A 21,790-nucleotide genomic window follows, 5' to 3' on the forward strand; every position below is an offset into this window, starting at 1 on the left:
GTGAGTGTCGTTACTGCCTTGTTTTTGGTCGCTCGCTCGCAAGTTCTCTCTGCGTCTCGCGGTGACTCGGTCGAAAGGAGCGCACGCACTCACCGGAGCGCCGGTAGCGACGTGCTCGCGCTTCTACACTTTGCCCCTTTCTTATTTTGAGCGAGCGCTCGCGCGGAGGGAGAGCGAGCGAGGTGTCTCGTGCAGATTCCATTGACACACACCGGAGCGCGGAGGACCTCGCTGTTAAACCGTGCGCATTTGTACGGTTACATACATTTAGTCAGATTTTACACAGCAGAAAAAAGAGAGAAAGAAAAAAAAGAAGTGCCCGGGGTGAGGGGAGGAGGAATAATCAAAACGCAACACGTATCCGGTGGGATCCCACTCCTGAGAGAGAGAGAGAGAGAGAGAGAGAAGCGGCAGGAGTTGGGTGCAAGGAAAACGAGAGGGAGAAAGAAGAAGAGTGGGGAAACATTTGACATTTCGTTTGCCACAACGCGTTTTTAACTCTCACAGAGGAATTATGAGGAACGTTTGGATAATTTTCACCCTCGGGCTGGTTGTTTTCCTCGCCGGGGAAACGGTAAGTTTTTTGGGGGGGGGGGGTTTGGAAAGCAAACTTAAACTACTGAGCATTGAGTTGGGCTGTGAAGGGGGGCGAGGAAGGCGACTTGGGTCCACGTAGAGACAACTCGCTGCTGTTTGTAGCTGTTAGAGGAATCCCGTCAAAGCATTATTTTTTTTTCCAAGCAAAAAAAAAAGAAGTCTTTAATTTCACGGCAAATAACGAGAAGGGTTCTTTAGAATGATAAATCGTTGTCAGCTAATCTATCCAGCTACAATAAAGGTACTGCTGCCCCTGTGCTCAAGTATTCACTTCTTTTAGATTTAAACCTGCCTTCGTTCTTATTTACCCAGAGGTGCTCGGCTTTAGTCTTCCATACTTTAAATGCCGTTATACGAGCAAAGTTAGGCTGGAACGAGGGGTCACTAAACTGGCTACGAGGTGCTCTGTGCAGCTGTATTGCAGTGATTTCACGAGAATCTCTTAATCCCCATGGAGACAACTGTGCAGATTCATGCCCACATTAGTAGTAGTGCAAATGTCATCATGACTGGAGAATTCTGTTACCCCCCCTCTCCCTTCATTTTGATGACAAGAATCATCTTAATGATGCTTAAAAAAATCTCTGAAGTTTCCCTTATCTCTTCCCAGTTTCAGGCTAGAGTAAGTCTCCTAACTGAGTGGGCATCGCCCTGTAAATTGGCTGGGTTGTTGGAATGACAGATTTTGGCACTTTTATGTGCAGCCTCTGTCATTATTGTCCCCTCCTGTTGTTTCTCTGTGGGTTGTGACTTGTCGCCTGGCACAGTGCCTCCTCCACTGTTAGAACCACTTGTCTAATTAGCTGATTCAGTCACTGTTGTTTTAATGACTCATTGTTTTACATGATGTCACCTCCAGAGTACTTTTTTTTCACATTTTTTTTATTTTAATGTTTTCTGTGTCTGCAAGAAACCGTATGAGTCTTCACTGTACTTTGACTATAGGATGCTAAGTTTTGTAAAGGTCCTCAAAATTTCAGTACAAGAGACAATTATACTCAGAGGTTTCTATTATAGACCTATAATGAAATTTTTGCTACATTTTAGAGTCATATGAATAAAATATAATATCTGGCAAAACTTTTAAATCTTCATCAACTATTCATACACGCAGGCACACGCAGACTTTAACCTGATCATTACTGGCCTCCCTTTATCAGTGTCCCCTAAAGACCTTGATGGAAATTGACACGTGACATTGATTCTCAGTATTGGCACCGATGTTGACAAGTGGTTGATAACCTGCTTCAGGCACATCTGTCTGTGTGTTAATTACCCCACTACATCACAGAGGTATGTTGTAACACTTAGAGGCTTTTGAAATTTTAATGATAAAACTAACTGCTCCTGGCTTCAGAGAAGGAATTATATCACCACAGAGCAAGAGACAGGACTCTTTGTTACCCTGCAGTTCTAGGCGCCACTAGTGCCTCTTTTACTTATCGTGTTTTGGTTTGCTTTCCTGCTCACCAGCTTGCTTGCTGAGTAATTCTTTTACAGCAATCTCACATGTGAGGTCCTTGCACATGCTAATGAAAAGACGGGTTTTGCCAAACCGTGCTTGCGTGCGGTCGTCATATCTCTCAAAGATGATGTACTTAGTGTGGAGCTGCAGCGGTCTGATTGTTTCCCCTCTCATTTTTCAAGGTCTGGAATCTTTGAGTTGTCATGTCGATCGGTTGGTCAATACGCTCTCATCCGAACAAATTGGTCAGACAATCCCTGGGGTTACTTTGATAAGGAGAAAAGCTCTACATCAATAGCCTTCCAGGATTAACCCATTATCTTTAGAGCAGGCTACCTGTGGAAACAGGGTGTTTGTACCTTTTAACATGACCTAAACATTTACTTCAAGTCAATCAAAGTGTAAGCGGCATGATCGTAACAGAGCTGATTAGTGGCGAGTTTGCATGTTAACTTGTTTGCTTTCAGGTGTTCTGTGTTACATGCTTGAGTAACCTTTGAGTGTGAGCATGCCAGAATTGGCGTATTTCAATAAGTTTGGTCTAAAAATAGTCTCGTAACAGCGGGCACATCCTGCAACAGCTTCAGGGCACTACCATATGCCAGTAGAAGGTGGATGTAAACCCTCTGTCTCTCTTTTAGATTTAGCTCATCTAGAGTTAACATGCAATTGTTTTTTCGTTTAGGTTTTTTGGTTCCCTTACAACTAGAGAAAGCTCAATTTCAGTCAGCCAGGATTGTCTTTATCAGCTGACGACCACTACAACCTTACCCTTTGTCACGCCTCTGCTTCCAAGTACTTCTGTGAACAAGGAGGATGAGTTTGAGTGAAGCTAGGCTATATATCCTCAGCCCACCCTGCTGTGTTTTGGTGCACACCACTCACCAGATGTTGTGGTGTGTAATTTGTGTCATGTTTTGGTGGGAAGCGGGGGTGTTGTTCACCTCCCTTTACATCTGTGATTTATGGGTGGTGGGGTGGGGGGGCTTCTGAGTACTGTCTCGTTCTCAGAAGGAATGACTTCAGAGGAAGGCTGGATATTGTGTGAGCCTCTCTTCCAAGGACAGTAGAGGAAAAACTAGAGTGTGATGGGAAAGAAAATTGAAGGATTAAGGAGACAGAGCTACAGTGAATGGTCTGGTTCAAATTCACAGTATTTTGTAGCCATTGAATGGAAGATTTGACAGTTTTTATTTTTTTTCCTGGACATTTGTTGTAGACTTGCCCCATTCATGAAGATGATCTGGGGTGAAAGCTGTATCGTCTCAAAAGGGCAAGTGAGGCTGGATCCTATCCTCAAACAGACAAAAAGACACACCAAGCCTGAGCCTTAAGAATATTTCAAGGTTGAGAAGGGCAATGCAACAAATACAAAACTAAAGATGAAGCCTTTGATGGCTTTTTCAGGGAGGGGAGAAGGTGCTGACTCTCTACTGAAAAGGATATGTCATCTAGGTCCCGCAGCTGTATTCAAGATTCATTAAATGACTAAAATGACTGTTTTGTATCTGCTGCTTTGGTGGTAATTAAAGCAAAAACACAAATGTTAACTGACCTTCCTCTCAACTTAAGTTTTTTTTTCCAGACAACCTCAAACTACCAGAAAGATACAAATACACTCACACACATTATTCTTTCCTCGACCAAGAGCAAATAACTGACACTGTTATTACCTTGTGATTAGATTGATATGAAGCTTATGTTAATCTTGAAAACGCATTTCTTTCATATTTCATTCTCTTCGCTCTTAATGTTTTCTTTTTTTTTTCGTTCTATCCAATGCAACTGAACTGAATGTGTTGCTTTTCTTTTCTTTTTCTTTTTTTTTTTGCACAGCACAAGGCTTTCAGGGCCTGAATGAGGTGTGTACACTCGAAATTTCTCTCCATTCACCATTGTTAACAGCAACAAGCTTTTTTTTTTTAAGCACTTCATTTCCAGTAGTCTTCATGATGAATAAGTAAAATGCCTGTCTGCAATGCATGGGCAAAATATTTCTCTTATTCAATCGCTACTCAATCCAGAAGGGAATACTATTAAAGGAGAGGACCAGCAGGGAAATGCGAGAACAGAAATGTCCAAATAAGGAGGGCATTAAAAGGTAGATAAAGCCAGTATTGAGAATAAAAATGAACACGTACAAGCAGGAGCCAGATGCTGTGCTGCTGCTGCAGCTTATCCTGCTGTATATTTAATGATGCTCTTTTATTTTGCATCAGTGTAGAATTCCTCAGTCTTAAATAATAACCAGCTCACAGGGAACTGCTTGCGTTTTGTCCGGCAGGTTTTTTTTTTAAAAGCAGGGTGGGGGGCATGGACTTCTTATTTTTCTCATTAATCTGCCATTGACACACATGGGAGCGCAGAGTTTCTGAGCGCTGCAGAACATCCTACGTCCTCGCTAGTGTCTGACCCTTCAGGGGGCGCATTCACTCAGTCCCTGTCTGCCAAGCATTATGCAATCGCTAATGGACTCCACAGGAGGCAGGGGCTGCAAGACCACTGAAAGCACAACGCCACCCCCACCCCCCACCACCCTTTTCCCTGAATCCATCTGTGTCCATGCATGAACTGTTGTTTTGTCACCATGCTGGCGCACAAGCACGAGTAGATAAACACACATGGTCTCTTGCCTCCCCCTTGTTGTTTCTTTGGGTCCCTCTTCCACATTGCTCCCCTCTTGCCACATCTCTGCCTGCGCGGTCAAGATGCTGTATGTCATTACCACTGTGTCTCAGAGTGGGCTGAGAACACTGTCAGCATATTCCCTCTCAGGCAGATGGAGAGAAATGAAGGAAAATAATATATATTCTTTTTTTGTCATCGAAGATGGACTCATTCCCCCCCCCCCCCCCTTCTTTCCCTTTCCTTAAGGTGTGAGAGCTTGTATTGAATTTGCTAACATCTGCAGAACGTATGTGTTTGAAGCAAGCTGCCTCCCTCCCTCCTCTCTCCTCCCCTCCTCTCCCTTGTTGATGAGTTGGAAGAGGCCTTTGCTTTGGCAGCGCCTTGTGCATACTAGTAGAGACTCACAAATAGTCAAACTGTGTTTAATGGGCATGTTTGTATGACCCTGTTTTTGCCTTTTTACATCCATGTGTGTGCGTGTATATGCAAGTTTATAACCACATGTTTAAAATACACAGTCATCCCAGCCACCAGAGCATGGGGAAAACACATTAAGGTGACATGGCTACTGCAGAAATCAGTGACAGTAGTGCTAGTTTGTGTTGGGACACAGCCTATCTGGAGCCACGGCACTGAACAAAACCTTTTGCACGCACATGTCGCGATCTTTTTTGAAAATATTTAGACACAGCAAATCAGGAACATAACCCCCCTCTCCTCACCACCACCCGTGTTCCCACCCTTTTTCTTCCCATTTTTCTTCGGTTTAATTAGCTTAGCAAATGGAAACTTCCTTGGCAGGACCGTGGTTGAGGGGATTGTGGCTCTGACGAAGAGAAATGGGGGGGAAAACCCTGTCAGGACGTCTGTTTTCTTCCTTTCTTTTTTTTTTAACTGCCTGTTGCTTTACAGTTTAAGTCAGTAGAAGGAAAAACAAAGAGAGATCAAAGAAAAGGAGTTTAACCCCATCTCTCTCTGTCGTTTTCCGCCAAGATAGCCAGCCTTGTGAGGTGTGCAAAGTGTCTTGTGTGGGGCTTGAACCATGTGGTGCAACAGTGTGCATATATATATATATATATATATATATATATATATTAGTATTGGCAACTGCTTAGGGAATATGTGTCTTTCCCTTCCCACTGTTCCCAAAGTGCTTGCTCATAGGGGGTCATATGATTGTTGGGTTTTTCTCTGTATCTATTATTGTACGATCTACTGTGCTAAAGCGACTGTTATTGCGATTTGGTGCTATATAAACAGAATAGAACTGAATTGAATACATGCTTTTATAGGTTGCAAGAAGTTTTGTACCAAAAGTAATTGTTTTGATAGTAAGCAGATTGCCCCAGTTACCCATAGTTTGCATGGATGATGCCATCTTATCTGCAGAAACTCATCATTTACTGTCTGAGCTGTAGTGCTGCATGAAAAATTGTGACATAAACTGGGAAATGAAAATTTGGTGAGTAGTTTGCAAAGTCAGGGTCTTCCATGTAAACTGCAATTGACTGCAGGAAATTACTAGTGAGCAAGACAATTGTAAGTAGGTTTTTGTTGCAGTACCATATGCTTTTTGCAACCAGTTTCATATTAGCAACTGTCACTGACCTCCAGCAACCACTTGCCAACTGGTTAGGTTAGGGGTTAGTCTTTTCCCTACAGCTGGTGGTTGCCAGATGGTCGCAGACGGGTGTCTGTGTTTGTGTAATTGAGGCCTTAGGTGATATTTTGAGATTGCAATGATATTCAGGTGGTTGTTAAACATAAGTATCTGTTGAAATCAAGAGTGTTCATAGAGGACAAAGCATAGAAAAATGAACAGGATTTATACATTATGCTGTTCCTGTTACTATAATTTGGGAATTCGGACATTCGACGGCCTACCCTTTGACTTTATTTAAAATAAAGGCTTTGCCTTTTAAGTTGTATTAAATATCATTAGTTTAGATTGTGGTCAGTTCAGGTTTTGGTGGCTGGCTCGTTAAATGATGAAATGAAATCAAATGCAGCTTGTGACGCTGTCTTGCCTCACTTTGTTCTGGTATATGGACAAATATGTTCCATGTGTACACTATCCAAATATGGTGGATATATGAAGCCATGACGTCAGCTAGATTTTTTCCATCTAACTCTGAAGATTGCTATGGAAAACAGCACGGCACATTTAACACATCTGTGCTCACTCATATTTACGAGCACGCTTTATCGTTTCAAAAAGACTCCAAATTGATATCTGCACTGGCATTTTTCCAAACAGAAACATTTCTGCTTTAATGTCTGGTGTTTCCATTATTTCCCTCCTCTTGAGTCAAAAGAGCTCTGAATGAGCTAAAGCATGTAAATTATGCTTTCTATGCAGGGTGTATTACCCACCACAAATTAAACTCCATGCAATCACTTAATTTAGAGCTGTTTTCATACGAAAACGGTGAGATTCCAAAGAGTATTTGGGGAAGTTGATGAGCTGGGGAAGGGAATTCATTAGTGAACTCCCCACACAGCACACAACACTTCCTTCCTTTAAATGCAGGCCAGTGTGTTATCCAAGCTCAATTTAGTGAAAAGCAGTGACTTTAAAGGCTCCAATTAAGTGCTCATGAATATTCATAATTGAGATGAGTTTGCCATTATAACATGTCAACAAAAAAAAAGGAAATCTTCCTTCTTGTCTCTGTGTGGGTAGTCTAAGTAAACTGCTGAATGCTTCCAGCTTTCAATAATTTCCTTATGAGCACATAACCTGTAATTTAATGTTAGGGCTTTTTTCCATAGGGCTATGGCTTAAAAATGTCTCCAGTATTCCATATTTTTGGCAACAGAAAAACATTTTAGTTTTCAGTAGTGGTTTTCAAATAATTCCAGCTTAATTTCAAAGGTAATAGTTACTGATGATTTTGCTGAAGTTTCATTATTTTGATTTGAAGGAATTCTGATGTCAACACCCCAGATCTGTATCCTGAGTTGCTCTTGGAACCGTGGCAGACATCCGATGAAAGTCTAAACTCTGACCACATTAGCCATCCAGTTGAGACAGTGACTCATATTGTAAGACTGCATGAGCTAACAGTGGTTCAAAAGAGGGAAAATATGTAAAGGGACATTGCTATCTACTAATAAAATATATAAGTAGTAGTTTTTAGACACAGTCGCACACAAACACGTATACAGTGTACACTTACTAGTCACTTTATTAGGAACACCTTACTTAATTTTGTTCTTAATTTCTTTTTTTTTGTTTTTGTTTTTTTTGTTAGTGTACTGCAATAAAAAGCAGCATCTCTTAGGGTGGTAGTTACTGAGAAGTATATTTACACCAATTCAGAAGCAAAATGTTTCAGAAGAATTAGGGTAAATTTAAAAGTCAGGGGAGTTCTGCAATGAGTTCTAAACTCACTGTCCTACTTCTCATGCAAAATCCTGCAGTAAAACAGTTAAATATTTAGCTTCTCTGACAATGCTTGAGTTTCAGAAGCATAATATGAATAGCAGCTAGATATATATACCAAGCAAGATTGCTTTTTCCTTTCTGCAACTCTCGGACTACAAATGGCCATAACAGGATGGTAGCTGATTTTAAAATGTGTTGTCAGAATTGCAGAAATGAGAAAGAAAGAATAGATGTGATTTTATCACACGTGAGTGTAAATGAGAAGTGGTGTATGAAGAGACAGTCACAAAACTTGACTGGTGTGAAATGGTAATTGAAGTGGAGGAGCCACTTAAGCTTTTAATGCGTTTGTAGCTTCCCTTACAAAAGCATCTCTGTCTGATGTATAAGCATGTGTGAGATCTCATTGTCGTTGTGCCTGGTGTGATTCCAGTCCCGCAAGATGGTCTCTAGTTTTTCAACAGAAATGGAAAATGAATAACTTATAGCAGGCATGACTTAATGAGGCAAAACATGTGCAAACTATTACAGTTGCATAGAAGAAATTGACTTGCCTGCACAGTTGGCATCTTGATCAACATCTTGCCTGCTGTTTTGAACTCCACATTGGAATTTTCCACATTGTTTTGCATTTTGATACTGTCAGTGTTATTTAAATAAAAGTAAGATTTGCCCACACAATAACTGTGCAGCCCGAGCCTTATCACGCCACAGACCATCTCTCTGCCATGTTTGTTAACATGATCAAAGGGAACTAATGTGGCAAATCTACCAGGCGAGTTAATCTTTTCTAATTCATTCTGTTAACAGCCATCTGTGTTCTCGGCACCAACTGTAAACCCTATCAGCAGCGTTCAGCTCCCCGGCAGTCAGTGCTGAGGGATTGGGTTCATTATTCAGGCCAGAGAGGTTTCAGACCTGGGAAGCCATGTCATATGGAAACCATTTTTGATTTTGAAATGCAAGTATCACTGACTGCTGGCGTGTGTGGGGTTTTTTGTTAGGTTTTTTTGCAGGGTGACCCTTTTGATGGGTGGAAATTTTCAGGAAGAGGTATCTAGATAAACAGAGCCTGGCAGTCAGAATGTGTCATGTCGGCAGTTGGGTACACAGCTGACTCTTTGACCCGTTTACTGGAAATCTACTTGTGCACTGCTGACTACGTTTAGATCGGAGACATTGCCATACTTTTGAAAAACAAAAGTGAATGCTCCGCAAATTAATATTAATCTCAAAACAAATGATGTCTGTTTGTTTTTTGTCTTGTTTTCAATGTCCTCATTCTGTCTTCTTCTTTCACCCATCCTCTTTGCCTATTTGGCTTTCTATTTTCAAACGCCACCCCCCAAAAAACGAAAACCGTTTTTGACAGTGACACCAGCCAAGGTCACAGCTTCACTTGTAATCCATATGATTTTCATGCTATGGTTAAACCCATTTTCATGGTGTAATGAAGGCCGGCAGGGTGCAAAGCTTGATTACTTTGATGATGATAATTTGTTTAATCAAGTGATTGGGTGGCTGAGTGGAATGGCTGCATGACCGCTACCCTCCACTCTCAGCAGGAAATGCTGGAGCCTCCCAGTTTTACTATGCTTTCACTGTAGGGGGTTTCAGATTCACCACAATAAATGAAATAGTGGATCTGAGGAGACAGTTTTTTACTGGCAAACCATGCAGCTCCAAAACTCATAACTCTTTGGCTAGCTTGTGCGATTTTGGACCAGTACTTATGCTATTGAGAAAATTAGCTTGTTAGTCAAGAAGATGATTACAGAGGCTGTGAAAATAAGTACAGTATAATGTCAGCTTTGGCTCCATAGGGATTTTTCTCGGGTTTAAGAATCTCTCAGCTTGAGCTCGGCAAGCCTGTGTTACAAGCTACAGGAGTGGAGAGGAAGGTCTAACAAAACATCTCTGTTGAATTGCACCGTGAGAAGAAAACTCTGATTATTAGGCTCAGCATCAGTAGGGTTGACTTTAAACTTTCTAAGTTGAGGCAAAATCTGTGTCTTATTAGTATTACTAGAATAATACCATACCTCAAAACAGTTTCATTGTTAGTGAGATGAAAAGTCTCTTTTACACTTGTGGCCAATGCTTAATAAGGAATAATTATCACCTCTATCATAAAAAGAGCAAATGACAAGTTGCTGTAATTTTATGTGACTAATCGTGGCTGCATCAGCTCTTTCCTTCATCTTTTATAGCATTAACTGTGGAGCATCATGCTCTTTTTGATGAACTCGAGTGGCCTTGCCACATGTGTATATGGCAGACAGAGCTGCCTCCACATTTACTGCATCAGCTCTGAAGAAGCTATTGAAGATAGCCGTTTGAAGATGATTAGCAGCTTCTGCTTTTGTTTAGTGTGGTTGCACTTCATGTGTGACTCGGTAACCACAAAACGCCTTATGACTTTTTTCTTTTTTAGAGCTACAGTGCTAAAACTGTGCAACACATCTGTTGCCTTGTGGTGGGGTTTTTTGATAATGGAAGCTTTTCAGTGTGCCACCACAACCTCTCCCAGCTTTCATGGCATATCTTTGTTTTTATTTGATCAATCTTTAAAGTTTCTCATGCCGTACGATTTATTCGAGCTTATGGCTTCATCTTATTGCATTGTTTTTCCTGACTCCCCTAAGACTTGGGAGAAAAGCTGTCTTTAAACTCATCTTTTGACTTTTCTTAACCACATAATGATTCTTTTGAGACCCTAGTAGCCAGCCATCAATAAGGAAGTTGAACCTGGAGCACCGGGTGGAGAGCCAGTTGGCCAGTCATCTCGGGACCTTCCAGGATCATTTCCCGAACCGTAGTTTTAAGAAACCACTCATTCTTGAAGAATTACAGCACGGAGAATGAATTGGGGCGAAAAGCACAAGAGCAAAGGTTTGGCAGACACATTGAAAGCCATTTTTAGCTACAGGAATTTTGGTTGTGATTTCTGTCCTGCATCCAAAAGAAGGAGAACAAAAATCTCTGTCTTCTGTTATTTGGCTTTGTAATTGTGTGTTCTTTCAGACAAAAGTGTGTTTCCCATCTTGATAAATTGGCACTCTTTCAAAGTCTCAGCTTATTCTTTCACATACTCATTAAATATTGAAAATGCAGCTTAGCTGCGTTGGTGGCAGAACTGGGACTATTTTGGGTGCCAGAATTCAATTATTTACATAGGACAGGAACATGAATAAGAATTTCATTTCCAATGACAAGCAAGGCCAGAAACTTTAAAAAAATGTCACAAAAATATACCAAAGAAAAACAGCATTTGATATAGACAGCCCACCCGTGAGTAGGAACTTCTTTTTATTCAACATAATATAAAAATCGCACAGTCCTCACCTAAAAGACTTTCCAGTGAGAGGCTAATCAAAACTGAAGTGTAACCCACCTCGCAGGATGCAGAATGACTCGAGTCACTCTTTCATATTTCTAAGCTCTCTCTTTGTTGTTTGGCTGATAAGAGAAAAATGCATCGCACATACAGCAGCTGGCCGACATATGTAAAACATGGAAGCATTTTTCCTTTTGTTGTGGATCGGTTTGTTTCAACTTGCACAGGAACTGAGCGGATGGTGATGTGCCGTCTCTGTCAAACTTCACTCGAATGCACACAGACGTACATTATAAATGACTTCCTCTTTGAGAGATTAGCATGATTTTGTTTTTTTCGTAACACAGCATATGCCATAATATTTAACTGGAGGCTTACCTCTTCCTGTAAAGCTTTAAGCAACTAGCATTTGTTTGTTATCTATTTACAGCATTTTGAATGAATGGATTAGTCCACAAAAGTAAAAAGAAAAGGGAAATTTTGAGGACTTCTTATTTTTTCTATCATAATGTAGTATGAGATGTATAGAGGAAAGAAAACATGAAATCTAAATCCTGAGGAAGTTGGAACCACTTAAAGTTTAAGGTTTTTTGCTTATTAGTGAGTCCAATAAACCAATTTTTCAAAGTGATAGGATAATTAAACATTTCGAAGAACTAATTAAATATAAACTAATTGTTTTAGCTTTACATGAGAGCTGTTTGGCTTTACTCTGACTTGAGAGCAAATTAAACTGGTGTTAACGCCAGTTTAATGTGACTCTAAGTAGTTGTGAGTGTGGTGGTGCTTGCATGCCAAGTGCAAGTGTTCAACACAGTTAAAAGGTCCCTAATCTTTAGCCTGTGCTTCTTGAACCTTGGGTGACTTTCTAACACTGCTTATCCATACAGGTAACTGTGTGATGGCGGTGAAGTAAACAGTGTTTTTTACCAACACGGGACACCTGAGTATAGATATACATGCACCACCTAATTAAGTCACCTATAGTATTGCTAAACAATTGTACCGAGGTTTGCTAAAAATATTGAATATGGCATATTTGGAAATATTTAAAGGTTTTATATTGATGGAGAGTAGAAAAAGAAGATTGTGGTATCGGACCATAAGCTGAGCCTGGAAAGCTGTTCAGCTCACCCACCCATAATTAGACAGTGTCATTAATGTGCAATTACATGAGTCATGCGTAGTCCACGCTGGAGCTCGTCTCTGTTGTGCTGGAGCCCACTTTGTGCCACCTTCTTTTTTGGTTCCATCTGTGATTGCCATCTTGCCCGTCTTTGTTGAGAGATGTCCTGCCAAGAAAACACTTTTCAGATGTCTTCTTCTGTTGACCTACTTTCAGGATGTCTTTTAATGAAGGCTTAAATGTGCTATTATATCCCCCGCAACTCTTGACTTCAGAACTCTTATCAGAGCCTACATTTCTTCAAACTGACATGGCTCAGAATCCCTTCCAGTACATTAATTGAAGCCTGTGTCTTCAGATCTGGATGTGTCTTCCTTTTTTTTTTCTTTTTTTTTTTTTTCATCAAGTGAATTAAAGGGAAGAATTTTGTGGCCATTATTTATCATTTATTCTAGCCCGTGCCAACACATTACAACCCAACTTGGCTTTAGTGTAACCGTATCGCTCGACTAGAAGAAAGCTCAACACGTCAAATAACATATGGAGAAACCATAAAGGTTTTGATAATATGTGCTGCTAATTTGCTGAATCACACTTTTCTTTTATCCGGAACATAAGAGGAGGATTTCCGTTTCTGAACAGACAGTTTTATAAAGCTTACATTAACCTGCTTGAGTACATTTGCATCATCATATGACCTGGTGACCCAGACTTGATTAGGACCAAAAGATAAAACCCTTTTGGCATTATGTGTGTGTTTGTGTATGTAGGTTAAATCCTGAGTATCCTGAAAACATAAAATGCAATTTAATCGATGATGACTCACGTCCAGACAAACTGGCCGAATGACTGCACTGTAGGCGATGGCACTTTGAACTCTGAGACATGAGAGCTGCCTGGTTGCATGCACTGAGCATCAGTCATCACGCCGTACCTGCTGTTTCTCAGGCTCTGAAAAGTTTACACCTGAGTTTTATTATTTTTGCGGAAGCTGGCAGAGATCTGACAGGCATCGAGCTGTCAGATGTTTGTTGCTTTTTTAGCGAGGGCAAGATGGAGAGCAGGCAGGCACAAGAGAAAATGAATTGGGAAGCGACAGAGAAATGTCTTGTTAAAACTTTAGAGAAGTGATTCTGTGCAACATTGAGAACCAGACTTCAGTCGAGATTCACCATAGTAGTGGAACAAAATAGCTTATTTCTCATGAAATGTATACTTTAGCAAAGATTTAAAGTGTTAAGTGAAAGTTTACAATTATATACAATTTTTCTTTTTCACACCTTTAATAACATTTTCTTAATTAACCTTTCCACTAGCGTTGCAGTGAAATTTTCATACATTTCGCTCTATTTTTTTCTTAATACCCGTCTACAACTTGACCGACAGACTCAAAACTTGTGTTCCTGCATGCCAACAGTAACAATGTGTGCACACACCATTACACATCCAAACACACTCACTGCTGCTCAGGATTAGCCCTGTATAATGGGATCAGAGATCACCACCTGCCACTCCTCTCCCGTCATTTCATCCTGCCTCTGCTCGTCCACTGTTTATCCATCACTTTAATCGTTACTGCCCCCTTTCTCTTTCACATTTGCTTTCTGATGGTTTTAATGTGGTGACATCTTTCATTAACCTTCCTAACCATCTGTGCTTCCTACCAGTCTTTAAATAGCTGCCACATTATTCCTGCTAGAAGTGATAGTGTGAAGGATTTATCGTTATCAATTCTTTTTTACCTCTACGCAATTTTCCAATCTATTCTCCTCGCACCCATGCACCCATGCCTCTCCTTTATCACTCCAATCATTTGATCAGGGGTTTCCTCCCCCTTGCCCTGTAGTCCTGTGGCTTGTTGACTCCCTTGAGTCCAAATCCTCTTAAGGAAAAGGCTTGGATGGGAATTCAATTGCTGCACCACAAGGATTGAACCAGATCAGCCAACAAAGCGACAAAACCATTCTCCTTTCTCTTCCCCTTCCTTGCATGCCTCTGCCTCATCTCTCGCTCTTTTTTTTTTTTCTTCCTCTGGCTATAATCTTAGGTGATAAAGGCCTATTTGTCGGTGCTGACAGCAGTTACAGGATTGTCTTTCTGACAGGAGTGTGGAGGCTCATTTTTTCCGCTGCCTGCAAAAATAGCCATACGTATCAAAAGGAATGGGAAATATGTTATTTTATTCTAAACTTTGGTTGTCTGAACTGTCAGTCTGATTTAGTTTGTGTGGTCTGGAAGAAATGGGTCAAACTTTGACCCCCGTAGTTCTCGAGAGAGTTTTCACATTGTGGTGTTAATGATCTGGTAGTGAAGAGCTCAGGATTCAAACTGGTTTTGTTACTGCAAAGACACAACTTCAAAAAACTAACTGAAATAGTAGTGAACTTATGCATATGCATGCACGCAGTTTCTTTTGCATGTACTCTTATGTTAGACCAGAAGGTGCAGCCACATCGTGGGGGCTAAATATACAACAACTCCAAAGACACACCAGCCTTTAAAAGGGTGTGTTAATGGAAACCATGCCATTCTGTTGAAAAAGTGACAGAGAAAAGCAGACCGTGTGAGGTGTGACAGATGTGTTCACTGACATGAAGCCCTATAGGACTGTTGATGGCTTTGACCGCTAACAGCAGAAACCTCTCACAGTCGATCTATTCCCCCAAAAAGAGACTTTTTTTCCCCCTGCAGGTTTTGAACTGGAATGGTTTTTTTGTTGTTTTTTTTAAATATCCAGTTTCCTAAAAATGATTGATTAAATAGCCTCTCTTGCAAGGAAAAAACTGCTTGAATGTGCAATGCCATTACTGAGCTGAAAGTGAATCGCTTCTGCAACTTGATTGGAGTAAGACAAGTTGATTAGCTTAGCTGCAAGTCTGCAGCACATGGTCAGTGATTAATTACACTGACCCCCTCTCAAGCCTGGAAGCATGTACATGCCATTGTTTTAAAGATTAAGGACATTGAGTTTAAAACCCTTAGCTGTGTGCCTTTATGTTAGGCATAATGTGCATGCCAGAGGTATAGCAGCTAATAGGAGTGAAGATAAGATGCCAAAGTGCAAAAAATATATATATTTTTTCCCCATCAGATTGAGCTCTTTTCAGCATGTAATTCACACAAAAAGCATTTGGCAATACTTGAACAACTGCCCAGCTCAAGAACAAAGAGTCCATGTACAAAGAATGCTAAAGCATCATGGAACAAGTGCACACACATACACAAAGCCTAATTATAGTGATAGGGTTCAAACAAAACGCATTCCAGTAGTCTGTGAGTCAGTGGTGCAGAACACAGAGCTCTGGCTGCCCCAGTGTGTCTCTCAGGTGATTATGATTCTCGTTGTGTATGTATTCTGTTTAGAGAGTATCACACACTTGACTACTATTTGACTCATCTAGCAGAAGCAGCACCTGTGTTAGCACTGGAATGGCTGATATTGTAGGCTTGCTGCAGCTTGAAAGACCGCATTCATCCCTTTCCAGTGAGCTGACTGACAGACCGACTACCTGCTGGAAGAAATGAGTGTATGTACAGTATACGCGTTGGTTGAAAGAAAGATTGAAGGCCATGCATGTGCACACTGCATGAAGAGGTCGTTGAAAGGGTCAAAGCAACTCTGATTATGGCATGGACTTTGAATGTGCTGAATCCATATATGACAAAATGAAATAGCTGCCTGGCTCAGTTTCAACATTTATTTCCTTTTACATTTTGCACCTGTGTAGAAGGTTTGGATAGTTGCATTTTAATCATATAAACTCGTGTTTTCTCATCTGTATATGCTCATTTGATTTCATAATACTTCACCTTTCATCAGGGAAGAATTGGTATGAAAGCGTAGCAGGGTTTTTCCACCTCAATTCACTAAGCTGTACTGAATTTATTTAGATGCTACACTGCCAGGTCAAGACGTTGCGTCTAGGTGGCTAAGTTTGTTTAATCTAGTCTGTCTGTGGATGTCTGCACAACCAAATGTATTTAATTATTTAACAGTGTAATGTTCCTAAAGAAGAGAGCCGAGGGTTAAATGCATTGCAGTCGGACACAATGAAAGAAAAGAAATAAGTGATTACTTTCAGGGTATATTAAGATCCTTAAAAAAAAATCTGACTTAGCTTCGAATGCTAGAGACATTCAGTACAGCTGCAGCTCATACAGGAGTTCATTTTCATTGAAACTGGATGAATAGTTTAGTGGCCAGCTGAAAATTACTCACCTACCCCAATTTAAGCAACTTTTGCTAAAATTCAGCGGTAATTATGTATTTTTGGTTGAGTCTATTTTATGAAAACTAGACTCAACCAACAATTGTGTTGTTTGAGTTTTCAGTGTACTGTGTTCATCCAAAATTGGAAAAATTTATGTATTTTGGCTGTAGACCAACTTGTCCAACAATGGATATGCGACACTTCAAAAGTATATATATGCCTGTGTGTTCTTGTGTATATCAAAGGCATTGTACTGACGGTGTGTTTTTTCCTGTGGCACAGGTGTGTGTGTGTGTGTGTTTGTGTCTGCGTGTATGTACATGCACAGCCGAGATTTATAGCAAACAGCCTGATATATCTCAGCTTGGGAACAATTGAGAAGCTTTTGAAGTTCTTATTGTTGTTGGCAAATGCAACTCCATTTACCTATGACTATAAGTAAAATATAATTCGATTCATCTGTCACTTTGTGTGATACTCACTCACTTTAAATGTTGTGGTAGTCAGCCCACTTTGAGAATTAACTTTATTTTGTTTCATTAAACAGTTAAAGTTCAGTTTGTTGAGCTTGAGATCAGTGTCTCCAGTTTAGTCAACAAGTCGTAAATCTGGTGAGATCATAAAAGGATCGTTCTGGCAGCATGTTACACCAGCAATAATTAATTTTTCTTGCGTAGACTGCTGATCATTTGTCAGAATGGAGATGGAGTGGTACGATATCAAATAGCAGAAGTGCAAAATTGTGCATCAGTGAAACACTGCTGACGGCAAAGAGGTGGGGTTTCTACAGAATTTTCTTCATAGCTATAGCTACACTTTTATTTATCCACCCGATCATTTAGTACAGGGTGATAACGAAATCAGCAATGATGCTTAAACATCTTAGTCTCTAATACTACTCTCAATATGAAAAGGGATGCTGCAATCAGCTACGTTTAGTATTGATTTAAATGTCTGTTATTTGTGTAATTGTGTAGTCAGTGACTATCACACTGCTTGAGTTTCAGCGAAAGATTGCAGTTATTGTGTATAATTTAAGCAACTTGTACAAATCGAGCTGTGATAATGCACACTTGAAGGCATGCAAACATGGACTTCTATCAGAAGCGATATGTTAACATCACCTTCTGTATATATTTCTGTTATCCAGATCGTAAAACATCACTAAGATGAAGCAGAACGGTGTGTTAAAGTGTTGAGATATTTACTCATGCTTACCCTGCATGGGGGCAAAAAATTTTTTTAATTTGGTGTAATTTGTCTAGATGAGGCAGTCTGAAGATGAGGCTATCTTGTTTTTTGTTCTCCACCATAAAGTCTAAATTTCCTCTCAGTAATAGATCATCACATAGACTGTGACAGCACTGAGCAGCTCCTTCAGTGGGAGACTGCGGCACCCACGGTGTGGGACGGAGAGATTTCGCAGGTCTTTCCTCCCCACTGCTGTCAGACTCCATAATAAAGACTTTAACTGATCAAGCACACACATCCATACATATGCAATAATACTAAGTGCAATAATCCTTTCTGTCATCGTTGTATTTTTACTCAGTTGTATATAGTATTTGTATTTGTATTCTATTTTTATCTTATTGTATATTTATTTTTATTTTATTCTACTGTATATAGTATTTTATTTTATTCTATTCTGTACAGTTGTGTACTGTATTTATTCTTATTGTATTCTAATTTTTGCCTCATAACTTTTGCACTGTCCACTTCCTGCTGTGGCAAAACAAATTTCCCACGTGTGGGACTAATAAAGGTTATCTTATCTTATCTTATCACTGAGGTGGAAAAAAACCCCAACAACGATTGTTTCTGATGGCTGGAGGGGCCTGACTAATTCAGTTATATGTGTGTGATGTTTTGTACTTTTACTGTAGGACTCGATTGAATGAGAAACCTAACGTTAAAAAAAACATTTTTTTTCCTCTAGATCATATCTAAATAAAAGCATCTATCCAGAGGCTGAGGCATTTATAGCTTTTAGTGGATGTTAATATTTAACTGTTGATTTTTATTCCCTCTCGCTTTTACAACTGTAAGGGACATTGATTGATAGCAGTGTTAAGTATTTTGACATACACAGTGAGAACCTGCCTCTGTGTGTATGTGCTGCATGTATTTATGTATTAACTAGGTGGTCCCAAATTTCCCACCTATTATTTCTAGCTACCCACCCTGACGTAGCAGGCTAGGACCGGTCTTGACCCGCCTTCTCCAAGGTGTATAAATCCCTGCTCTGAGAAGCGTTTAAAGGGGAAATTCCCCACCAATTTCAAAATATTAATTTCAGGCCATGTTCATAGAAATTTATGTTTACAACAGTGCAGTGAACTGTCTTTAATTGTCATGTTTTCCTAATCAAAATTCCAGTATCCAGCCATATTTAATTTGGAGTGATAGAAACCAGACAGTAAGCAGCAAGTTCTCACATTTGAGAGATTGATGCACTTTTTTTTCTTCTGAAATTATTAGTCAGTTGATGAAACATTTCATGTCAAGCAGCTAATCAAATAATGAACTACTTGTTCATGCACTAATAAGAATTTGGTGTGTTCTCGCTGATAAAGGAAGATAATACAATTCATTATTCTGACAGTGTATGCAACACATCACATGAAGCACATGAAGTCCAAAAATAATTGTGAAAATATTTTCCACCGTCCAGCCTGTCCTCTGAACAGGCTAATCCAAAGACATGTGATAAAGAGAGACCTGTTTTCAGTCTTGCTTTCCTTTACAGATGGTGTTGGCACAGTCTGTAAGTATTCCTCTTTCCCAGCTTTCCCACCGTGTTGTCTCTTGGCTGCTGACAGCATCCGAACACAGAACTGCTTCAGTTCAGGACCGCATGGTACTCAACCACAGCACGTATGCCTGCATCAAGAGAGCAGGAAATCTTTTGACATAGAGAGGTAGTTAAAAACTGCGTGTGCTTAAGTAGGGGTGAATGTATGCACATGTTCTTGCCCACTGAGGTGAGCATTACATACCACAGCTGAAAGATGGGAGCTTTTACAGGAAATGAGGAGGGGGGGAAGAGTTATGCATGTTCTATATTGTACTTCCTCTAATATGCACTGCAGCTCCAGGGAGAACACACGCCAAGTTAGCAACATAACTATTAATTTCCTGCTCATGCATAGACAAAAGGCTTATGTCTCATATAGTGTGCACCTGTGCCCTAAAAGTTAAGCTAAGTGAGAATTAATGCGGTGCAGGTGAAAGACTGCACCGATACAGGGCCCTGGTGCCGGATAGGTTTCATGTTGTTTTGGGAGCGAGTGAATAGAAGAGAGTTACTGAGACCTTTCAGAGACAATAGGGTTTTGTCATAATGCTTATGCTTCTCCCCAGGATATACTGCAGGCTTAGGTTATTTTGAAAGGTTGACCCAAAAGCCAAAGGTGTCCATTAAGTGAATGTAGAAACTACTTCAGTAAAATGATTCCTCTCGCTTAGTGGATCTGTGTGTTTCTGTTAATGACTGACGCTATTGCTTTTACCTGGGGATTTTTTTTCTTCTTCTCCAGTCCTGCAGTCTGCTCTGAGGGACAGTCATACAAGCCTACAGTTTTGGTCCTTTAAAGTCCTTGGATTACAGCTGAAAAAAGCAACTGACTACCACAAAATGAAGGAAGAGAACTAAAAAAATATCATGGTATTAAAGCCAAAACAGCCATTGTGGGCGCATCTCGATCAATTAGAAGATTAGTTATGTGACGTAAGGATGCTTTAAAACTTAACAGAGGAAGCTAATCTGCCCCATTTAGTTTATAAGTGAGTAGTTTTGGAATATGAACAGCTTAAAAATCAGACTGACCAAGTAATCGTCTTCCCTTTCAGTAGACGGTTGAAGTGTTGGTAAAACTTTATTTTCTACTCTTGTTAAACACGTCGAGTCTCACTTACAGCAGTTCACCGTTGTGTACACATGGCTCAGCTCCATTTTAAGAGCCTTTAAGTGGCTTGAGCCTCTGATATGTGGTGTTCATGTTATGGGCTGTGCAATCACTTCCAGCTAAATGGAGAAACTCCGGATTGTTCACATGGTGCTGATTAGTGGTTTTTGGGTTACTATCTTTCAGATAGAGAATATGAAACCTGTTTTATATAATGCACTTAAAATACCCTCGCTTACTCCATTTGCTCTTTTCGCTGCTGAACGCAAGATTATTTCTGAAGCTTCATATTTCTCTCCAGTCTGAAGGGAGCAGGGCTGTTCTGCCGAAGCAAATCTTACAGTTTCACCGTTTCTCTGCACAAGAGATGACTAGAAGGTAAAACTCATTTTCCAGTGCGTAGAGTTTCATAGTTGACAAAGAATCTAGACTTTCCCGTGCATATCAGAGGCCATTTACCGGAGTGGAGAATTTTCCCCAATTCCCACCCGGTGGCCATATAAGCACGGGAGTTATAGTAGAGAAGGAGTGATTCAGTCAAGGGAGAGCAGCAGTGCTCACTCGGCCTGGGAATCTGCAAAGCTCCTCCTTGTCCAAAAGGCAGTGAAGAAGAAAAAAAAAAAAGCCAGTTACGGTCCATGAGCGTGGATACCACAGCACTGAGGTATTTCTAAATAGAGCCATGTTGAAGCCACATGAGCTCCACATTGTTCCCCTCATTATAAGTTGTGGAAAGCGCAGAGGGGCAAATTTCACAGTGAAAAGGTTTACATTAACTTTACATTAAATGTGATCACTGCTCCAAGAGAAGCCAGTTGACAGGATCAGACAGCCTTTAATTACAGTGCTGAAATATTTAGCGGTCTGAGATGAAGTAACTCGGCTGTAATGTGTGCACAGCACGTGAGAGAATCAATATTCTTACACTGATGCAGCCACAGAGACCCATAATTGCAACACTTCAGTGAGCAGTCACTTTTTAAAATACGCTGATTTCTCACAATTTTAGGGGATTGGACTGTGTTTCATATTAGTGGTGGGGTTCTTTCATCTTTTTTTTGGGGGGGGGGGGGGGGGGGGGACTATGAAATTGACTTTCTTCCTGTTGGGAATACTGGGTAGGAAATCAG

General features: G+C 40.4%; 1 protein-coding gene across 1 annotated transcript in view; it reads left to right on the forward strand.

Annotated features, from left to right (window-relative positions):
- The first annotated feature begins 125 nt into the window (after nt 1-125).
- Nucleotides 126-21,790, forward strand: part of sdc2 (syndecan 2) — a 42,749-nt gene continuing 21,084 nt past the window's right edge. Inside the window, exon 1 of the mRNA XM_085261328.1 lies at nt 126-574. Coding sequence (XP_085117454.1) covers nt 515-574 — 60 coding nt within the window. The 5' untranslated portion in view covers nt 126-514. The remainder of the gene's footprint in view (nt 575-21,790) is intronic.

Source organism: Mchenga conophoros, linkage group LG22 (assembly GCF_057382185.1).
Source record: "Mchenga conophoros isolate Kocher_MC1m ecotype Shallow Benthic linkage group LG22, M_conophoros_male_GT1.1, whole genome shotgun sequence".
NCBI lineage: Eukaryota > Metazoa > Chordata > Actinopteri > Cichliformes > Cichlidae > Mchenga > Mchenga conophoros.